Source organism: Lipotes vexillifer, unplaced genomic scaffold, assembly GCF_000442215.2.
Source record: "Lipotes vexillifer unplaced genomic scaffold, Lipotes_vexillifer_v1.1 scaffold1011, whole genome shotgun sequence".
Lineage (NCBI taxonomy): Eukaryota > Metazoa > Chordata > Mammalia > Artiodactyla > Lipotidae > Lipotes > Lipotes vexillifer.
In genome coordinates this window covers 4,581,438-4,589,986 of record NW_006787698.1, presented here as the reverse complement: position 1 = coordinate 4,589,986, position 8,549 = coordinate 4,581,438, and the positions used below count along the sequence as shown (strand labels likewise).

Here is an 8,549-nt window from a genome sequence, read left to right as displayed (position 1 = left end):
GGGTTCAGCTGGGGCTCAGCAGTCCGTGGTGGCTTCCTTCATATAACTGGCAGTCAGTAGGCTGGGGAAGAGCCTCGGCTGTAGTGATTTACCTGCTCCACATGGAGCTCATCCTCCAGCAGGCCCCCCTGTGCTCATGCATGTGGTTCCCTGGAGGAGGGTTCCCCAGAGGAGGAAGGGAGGGCAGGCCCCTCTGCTGGCATTGTCACACCACTGTCGTATTGGCCAAAGCCCAGAGTTGTTTGGGGGACAGAAGGGGTGATACTGCAATGATCCATCTTACTCAGCCAGCCCCCTTTCTGCAGATGTCCCCCCCACCCAGTGGCTTTGGCGAGCGGGGTGGCGGAGGTGGCAGTGGGCCCCTCTCCCACTTCTATTCGGGCTCACCCACTTCCTACTTCACCAGCGGCCTGCAGGCTGGCCTCAAGCAGAGCCACCTTAACAAGGTGAGGAGCCTCCCTGACTGAGCACAGGTCCCCAGGGACAGCCAGGATGCACGGGGCCCTGTGACCTTCAGCACCAAGGCCAGGGTGGTGGCAGGGGTCAGTTTTGCTCAGGGCCGAGCTGAAACAAGCCATTCTCCCTGAGCCTGTGTGTCTTGTACCCAGTATTGCCCAGGCTTCTTGGCCTCTCACTTCCTCCCCCGGCAGTCCAGGGTGTGGGTGGTATAGCCTCAATCCACAGATGAAGAAACTGAGGCCCAGAGAGATGAAGTAATCTGACCCCAGTCTCATAGCTAGTAAGTGGCAGCAGCAAGATTTGAACCTGAAACCCTTGCCTCTGCTCTGGGGGCTGCTTGCTTTCCCATCCCACATCTCTCCCATTTCTCCCAGGTGGTCGGCTCCTCCCCACTGGGCTCTGGAGAAGGGCTCCTGGGCCTCGGCCCTGGGCCCAATGGCCACAGCCACTTGCTGAAGGTACGGGCGAGGGGTGGGGACACTCGGCTGGGGAGTGGTGGCCCCTGGGTGGCCCCTGACCTGCCACCCCTTCCCCTCTGTCTCCAGACCCCGCTGGGTGGCCAGAAACGCAGCTTCGCCCACCTGCTGCCCTCACCCGAGCCTAGCCCAGAAGGCAGCTATGTGGGCCAGCACTCCCAGGGCCTTGGAGGCCACTACGCAGATTCCTACCTGAAGCGCAAGAGGATTTTCTAAGGGGCCAGTGCTGGAGATGCTCAAGGGCCTGCACCAAATCGCTTTTGGGTTTTCTGGTGTTTTGTCTTGTGTTCTTTTTCTTTTTTTTTCTTTTTCCTTTCGGTAATAGAAAAATTTCTGAAAGACTTTGCTGACCGACCAGCAGGAGCCCAAGGAATGTAGGGGCGTCTGGGAGCCACTCTGCACCTCTGGCCTGCTCCCAGTGTGGAAACCCTGCAGCCTTAAGAGGGAGAGGCCATGGCCTGCTCTCTCTCCCCACCCCTGTGTCCGTCTGTGTTCGTCTTTCTGGGAGTTCTCTCCTGCCTCGTCGCTCCTGTATCTTGGCCTTTCGAGTGCCTTGGAGGTTTCCCTGACCTCCCGTGAGGATCAGAGACTGTCCCCCTTTTTTAACTTTGACAGCTGACTTTGGTTTCCTTTTCTAATTTTTATTATTTTTTAAACAATCCAGGACGACCCCTAGCTCTGATTCCTTCAAGGCCCAGCGTGTCTGGGCCTCCATTCCACACTTTTTGGTTTGAGATGGCTCAGCCCTTTTTTCTGTTTCCCACAACTGCTGCAGGCACGGCTGTCTCCTGCCCCTGCCTGCCCTCTCTGAGCTGTACTCCAGGTCCGGGTCCCCAGCCCCCTACCACAGCCCCCTCGCCTTCTGATGCCTTAAAAGCCAGGCTCCAGGCCCCAGGCCCCGCTGGCCAGAGCCTCTCAGATGCTGAGCTCCGGAAGCTTGACTCAGGACCAAATGGCTCTGGCCTGGGGATTGGGCCCCTCTACCCGCCGTCCCCCATCGTGGGGACAGTAGAAGGCCAAAGCCTTGGTCTTGGCAAACCAGTCCCACCAGCCCTCCTGCTCAGGCTTAGGTGCAGGGATGGGCTTTCTCTGCCAGCTTAAATTGGTCCCCCTGCTCTCCGTCTGTCAGGCACTGTGCATCTCACTGAGCCTCTGCTGTCTCCTCCGTGTTGAAGATGAGCTCCGCCTCTTCATCCCCAGGCCAGATCACCCGGAGCTGGCCTCCCTTTGGCCCAGTGCTAGAAAATTCAACAACATGCCAATAAGCTCTGCCCCTGCCCACCAGCAGGACATGTCAGCCTGAGGTGACCCTGGGCCCTGGTCCTGGCCGGCTGGGCCACCAGCTTCCCTCCCCTGACTCTGGGGGTCCACATCCACTCCGGGCCGGGGGCGGGGGGTGTGTCCTCTCCCCAGTCTTCTCACACAGACCTTTGCTGAATTAAAGTTTGTAAGTAAATGGTTTTAAAGAAAGCAGACCTGGCTGGTTCTTGGGATAACAGTGGGCCTGGTGGGAGGTCTGGGAAAGTCCTGCAGGTCTTGGTGCAGCCGAGCCTGCCCGGCTTCTCACTCTGGCAGCCTCCTCCTGGACTCACTTCTGTCACACGGCCCCACGCAAAAATGTCGGCGCTTATATTCGGGCAATTACGGGCCCGTCTCTCTCGTGTGCGCCACGGCGCCTGCTTAGTCTCCGGGTCACATGATGCCTGTCATGGCCGCCTCCGTGACCTGGGGAGGCGTGAATGCTGGGTTCCTGCTGCGGGCGGCCAGGGGTGCCCGGTGGTGCCGACCCGGGGGCTTTTGGGGGTCCGGGGAGGCGGCGGCTCCTGCGACAGCCAAGAAGTTCCGAGCGACAGGTACCTGGGGAGCTTCGGACGGGCAGCGTTAACCCATTGGACGCCGGCGGGGCGCGGCATGGCTGCTCACCCAACCGTGTTTTCTAGGCTCGCGCCCGGCGGTGGAGGAAGAAGCCGGCGGCCCCGAGCGGCCCGGGGACGTGTGAGTGTGGGAGCCAGGGCCCCATTACTAATTTCACGAGGTTTCTCCGGTCCTCACCTTGCCCTACAGCCTCATCCCTGGGTCCCCCTTCTTGTATCACCCTATTCCCCTGTCCATCAAGCCCCAAACGCGACTCCCTAATCCTAGATTACACCTGGTCCCTGTGCCCATCATCCAGTTCGTCATGTGCACCCCGATCTGTCCCCAGGGTGAACGTGGTGTTCGTAGACCGGTCAGGCCAACGGATTCCGGTGAGCGGCAGAGTCGGGGACAATGTTCTCTACCTGGCCCAGCGCCATGGGGTGGATCTGGAAGGTGGGAGCCGGGCACAGGGAATTCGGGAGGCCCGTATTCATTCGTTAAAAAAAACCCACTACTTAACCCTGCATGGCTTCCCACCAAACATGGGTAAACTTCAGCCTCCTCACCACAGCCTCATTCCCTGCCTCTTAACCTTCATTCATTCAGCAGTTATTTATTGAGCATTTGCTAGAGGTTACTAAAACTCCTGCCCTCCAGGAGCTTGTGTTCTCTTCCTTTTTCCTCCCTCTCTTCTAGCCACACTGGCTTTCTTGCTCTTCTTCAAACAGCCCAGTTCATGCCTGCCTCAAGGCCTTCGCATTTGCCGTTCCATCAGAAGTGCTTTCCCACCAGATCTTCTGGCTCCTTCTCATCCTTCAGGTCCCGATGTAAATGTCATCTTCCCGACAGTCTTGTCCCCCTCGGTCCAACTAAAGTCCCCATGCCCCGATAACTGTCATCTCGGTGTGTTTTATTCTCTGTGTAGCACTTCTCATTGTTTTGTTTCCTTCTTTGTCATCTCTCCCCAGAATCAGATCAGAAACCCTGTTTGCCTTGTTCACACTTATCTGTTGCCTGTCATGGTATTTAGATGTAACAGGTATTAAATCAGTATTTGTTAGAGGAAATACAATAATAGCAGACATTACTTTAAGCCTGTTAACACATATTAACTGATTGAATCTATTCCATGAAAACTTTATGCAGGACGGGAGAATATTATCCTATCTTATAGGTGAGGAAACTGAGCCCCAGGTTGAGCAGACCTGGTCCAAGTTCAAGTAAGTGGCAAAACTAGATTCAAGCAAACCCAGCCTATTTTAGCCACTAATCTGTGCTGCTCTTCTATGAATATTGAACACTTACTGTGTGCCAGGTAGCAATGTAAAAAACAGATAAGGTCCATGTCATTTCACACCAATTTCAACCTAATAGGGACAATAATCCCATGCATAAACATGTAATTATATCATGAGCAACTGGGAAGAGCAGTCTTTTAAAAAGTGTACAGAAGATATACAGATTGCCAACAAACACATGAAAAGATGCTCAACATCACTAATCATTAGAGAAACACAAATCAAAACTACAGTGAGGTATCACCTCACACTGGTCAGAATGGCCATCATCAAAAAATCTATAAACAATAAATGCTAGAGAGGGTGTGGAGAAAAAGGAACCCTCCTACACGGTTGGCGGGAATGTACATTGATTCAGCCACTGTGGAGAACAGTATGGAGGTTCCTTAAAAAACTAAAAATAGGGCTTCCCTGGTGGCGCAGTGGTTGAGAGTCCGCCTGCCGATGCAGGGGACGCGGGTTCGTGCCCCGGTCCGGGAGGATCCCACATGCTGCAGAGCCGCTGGGCCCGTGAGCCATGGCCCTGGGCCTGCGCGTCCGGAGCCTGTTCTCCGCAACAGGAGAGGCCACAGCAGTGAGAGGCCCGTGTACCGCAAAAACAAACAAACAAAAAGTGTACAGGGTTAGCTGTTGGGTGTATGTAATAGGGAGCTGATTTAATCATTAGACGGGGAGAGTTGTAGGAATGTGTGTGTGGGGTGTGGGGGTCATAGCAAAGCTACCTCAAGTTCTGTTCTGGAATCCAGTGATTGGCAGTTCACGACAGAGATTAGAACATGAATTTTCAAGGCAAGTGGCCTGTGTTCAGATTTTGCTGTTGCCAACTGTGTGGCTGTGAGCAAGGTCCTTAGCATCTCTCGGCCTCATCTATAAAATGGGATAATTTAGTTCCTATCTCACCAGGTTGCTGTGAGGATTAAACAGATCTCATGTGTAGTGTGTAGAACCTGGCATCTAGTTGGTGTGCAGTGAGTAGTTGGGACGATTACATTAGATAATCTCTGTCTCATGGGGTAGGGACGCTAACGAGTTGGGAAAGAGGGCTGAGGAAGAGATGCCTGGGAACTACTGGCAGTTTCGAGGCCCGGACAGTTTCTTCCCCAGAGACTGGAAGGGTGGGCAAATTAGTCACCATAGCCCACAGGGATGGTCTGCTGGTTCAGGAGGCTGCCTTGCAGCACCACCCTTATTGTCCGACATGTCTGGAAGAGAAAAGAGAATTCTGTCCCGTTCACTTATAACAAGTATCTCTCGAGCATCTACAACCTGCCAGGCTCAGTGCTGAGTACAGAGAGAAGAGGGCAGGTTGACAGAGCACAGATAAACGCAGAAATTATGATGGTAATTTCACACTGTGATAAATACTGTCCAGAAATTATTAAAGAGATAACAAGGGTCAGGGGAAGGACAAGAAATGGGGCACTTGGAGGACAGTTGAGTCCCCAAAGACAACAAGGACGTAGCCATGGAAAAGTGGAGAGAAGAGCATTCCAGATCAAGAGCATGGAAGATGCAGAGGTCCGGTGGTGGGGATGAGCTTGGCATGGAGGAGTTGAGTGAGGAGGCCGGTGTGGCTGAAGTGGGTGAGTGGGTGGGAGCATCTCAAGGACTGAGTGGAGGAGTTTGGGTTTTATTCTAGCTATAAAAACCCTTTGGGGAAAAAAAAACAAAAAACAAATAAAAAACAACCCTTTGGAAGGCTTTAGGCCAGGAGGAACATTATTCTGGAGCACAGTTCCCAGTGATCAATCAGAAGGTTGGGAATGTGTCCAGGGGCAAGCAGGAAATCCCAGACTCTCCATCTTCCAACCCTTATTCCCTAACCCCTTCCCCTGCCGCAGCATTAGATGCTGAGTGAGCCGGTCCCTCCTTCAGCAGCAGCAGGGAAGCCCAGCACAGTGGCAGGGTCGCAGCAAGGGCCCACAGGCTACAGGAAACCTGCCTGGCCTGTCCCCTCTCAGCTACACTGAAGTCAGGTCCACGCTCATTAACGGTTCCAGGTATCCAGCCTGATCCTCAGCCTGCTGGGGAGTTTGGGGGAAACCCCGGGCGTCCTTTTGCAAAAACTATGTGCAGGTCGGGAACAGCCAGCTAAGTCAGTGACAGGGTGGAGGGTGCCCACAGTGGGCGTGCAGGCCCGGGAGGGAGAAATGAGGGTCGAGTGGTGAAACGAAGGGATTCTTGGGAATTCCCTGGTGGTCCAGGGGTTAAGACTTGGGTCTCACTGCCGTGGACCTGGGTTTGATCCCTGGTCGGGGAAATAAGATCCCCAAGCCATGTGGTGTGGCCAAAATAATAATAATAATAATAATAATAATAATAAACAAAGGGATTCTCCTTTATGTCCTTCACTGAATGGCACCTGCCTGACTACTCCCCTTACCAATGCTCCCTCACTTGCTGCCCCCAGGAGCCTGTGAAGCCTCCCTGGCGTGCTCCACCTGCCACGTGTATGTGAGCGAGGACCAGCTGGACCTTCTGCCTCCTCCTGACGAGAGGTGAGCAGGGTGGCCCCTCCCAGCCCTGAGCTGCAGGGCTTGGTTGCTGAGCCTTTGCGTTCCGGGTGTCCAGAGTTCCACCCCGTCAGCAGCAGAGGGCAGCCCCAGCTTTTCTCCCTGCTCCGGCTGCTGGCCGGAGAGCTTCCTTTCTGGCCACTCCCCCAGGCCCATTAATAATCGCTGCCCCCCTTGCCCCAGGGAGGACGACATGCTGGACATGGCCCCCCTCCTCCAAGAGAACTCCCGGCTGGGCTGCCAGATTGTGCTGACACCTGAGTTGGAAGGGACTGAATTCACCCTGCCCAAGATCACCAGGAACTTCTACGTGGACGGCCACGTCCCCAAGCCCCACTGACACAGGCAGCTGGATGGTCCCAGACACTCACGGCCCCAGGGCCAAGACTGGAGGAATAGCCAAGTTGCCAGCCCCGCCCAGAGCACGGGACAGACCCGGGAGAGATGGCGGAAGCAACCGGAAGGCCAGAACCCCTGCTTCAGAGAGATCCCACGTCCAGGCTCTGGTGGGGACAGGGCCCCTGTTGGGGCAGCCTCCCCCAAACCCCTGAGAATGGGGGTGTGGATAAAGGGTGGAATCCAATCAGAGAGATAATAAAACCGTCTCACAGACTTCCGGTATCTTGAGTGTCCTTGCGGGGGGGTGCGGGTGGGAGTACAGGCCCTGGGGGTCTACAACTGCAACTTCCAGGCCTCCAGCTTTCCCCTCCCACGGTGGTGATGGGCCAGCGGGAAACTGAGAAAGAGGCCTCACAGTGAGGGTCCGCGAGCCCGAGGATCAGCGTGGCAAGGCCCCGCCCCTCAGCCGCGGAGGGATTTGGAGGGGTCCAGGCTGCTCTTGGCCGAAAGGGGTGATCAGGCCATCTGAGCAGGGTTGGAAGGGAGAGAGGGACGGAGGCTGGCCTGAGGGTGAAGGCTTCGAAGCCCGTGCCCAATATCGCAGGCCAGAGGCGCCCGATCCCACTGGCCCCGCCTCCCTCAGGTGGAGCTCCTTGCACCCAGGGCCAGAAGCGCCCCCGCCCCAAGCAGGTGGGGCTCATCGGGTGGGCCCGGCGTGGGCGGGGCCGGGCGAGATTTGGGAAGTGGGTAAGGGCTGGGGCACAATGGAGGCCGAGCCAGCTCCGGACTTGTCGATGCTTCGAGAGCTGCTGACGCCGCCCTGTCTGGACCCCGAACCGCCCCCGGAACTCGCCACCCAGCAGGCACCAAGGACCCCAGGATGCCTCAGACCCAGTGGCAGGTGCGTTAAGGAGCGGCCCTTCCCCCAACCTGGCCCAGTGGTCAAGGGATCATGACCTCTGGTTCCTGGGGTTACTCAGGGGTCAAAATGTTAGTTGCTGGTACTTACAAGGAAGAGGTCCCGGTCCCCAGGGATACTTGGAGTCATATGGGGGTCAGAGGCTATACAGTTCTCCTTGCCCCCTGTGCCTGAGACTCATGTAGGTACCGCCCAGGGAGTGGGGTGACCACACTGCCCCTTGTCCGCAGGTCCTTCTGGCCTGCACACCAGGACTCGGTCACCGCCCTTCACTTCCTCCAAGAGACAGCAGAGGGGCTGGCCCAGCCCACCACCTGGGACACCCAGGCCCTAGGGCCCTGCTGGGAGCCGAAGGCCCTGGAGACTCTGGGAGCCCTCCCTCTGGCCAAGGATACCAAGAACATGCTGACCCCAATCAGCCAGCAGAGCCCCAGCCTGGGGCCCCGAGTGGCTCCCCCGGCCTCTTCAGCCCAGCCACAGAGGAGACCCCGGAAGCAGTCGAACCCCCAGCGGGGCGCCGAGAAAGTGGACCCCCGGTTCGAGGGGGTGACCCTGAAGTTTCAGATAAAGCCAGATTCCAGCCTACAGATCATACCCACCTACAGGTAGGGGCTGGCCTGGGCAAGGGCACCCTTTATGCAAGTAATAGTGGTAACAGTGCAGAGGCCCGGGGGCAGGTGCTCCCAGG

At 56.4% G+C, this 8,549-nt stretch overlaps 3 protein-coding genes across 3 annotated transcripts in view; all 3 read left to right on the top strand.

The window, feature by feature from the left end:
• RAVER1 (ribonucleoprotein, PTB binding 1) overlaps positions 1-1,151 on the top strand; it is a 15,239-nt gene extending 14,088 nt beyond the window's left edge. The window contains exons 12-14 of the mRNA XM_007460660.1: positions 306-446; positions 834-917; positions 1,005-1,151. Of these exons, the coding sequence (XP_007460722.1) occupies positions 306-446; positions 834-917; positions 1,005-1,151 (372 nt within the window). The remainder of the gene's footprint in view (positions 1-305; positions 447-833; positions 918-1,004) is intronic.
• Positions 1,152-2,623: 1,472 nt separating this feature from the next.
• On the top strand, positions 2,624-7,213 carry FDX2 (ferredoxin 2). The gene is made up of 5 exons (XM_007460659.1): positions 2,624-2,788; positions 2,876-2,930; positions 3,139-3,245; positions 6,501-6,588; positions 6,787-7,213. Exons 1-5 carry the CDS (start codon positions 2,632-2,634, stop codon positions 6,941-6,943), a joined length of 564 nt encoding a protein of 187 aa, XP_007460721.1. The 5' UTR covers positions 2,624-2,631; the 3' UTR covers positions 6,944-7,213.
• A 493-nt stretch (positions 7,214-7,706) lies between these two features.
• The window catches only part of ZGLP1 (zinc finger GATA like protein 1), a 2,473-nt gene continuing 1,630 nt past the window's right edge, over positions 7,707-8,549 (top strand). The window contains exons 1-2 of the mRNA XM_007460757.1: positions 7,707-7,843; positions 8,047-8,466. Coding sequence (XP_007460819.1) covers positions 7,707-7,843; positions 8,047-8,466 — 557 coding nt within the window. The remainder of the gene's footprint in view (positions 7,844-8,046; positions 8,467-8,549) is intronic.

Bases quoted from the DNA above. Each gene is read 5' to 3' on its own strand.
- FDX2 (XM_007460659.1), top strand. From the start codon at position 2,632: ATGATGCCTGTCATGGCCGCCTCCGTGACCTGGGGAGGCGTGAATGCT. The intron at 3,246-6,500 runs GTGGGAGCCGGG...TGCTGCCCCCAG, and splicing joins CCATGGGGTGGATCTGGAAG to GAGCCTGTGAAGCCTCCCTG. The intron at 6,589-6,786 runs GTGAGCAGGGTG...CCCTTGCCCCAG, and splicing joins CTGCCTCCTCCTGACGAGAG to GGAGGACGACATGCTGGACA.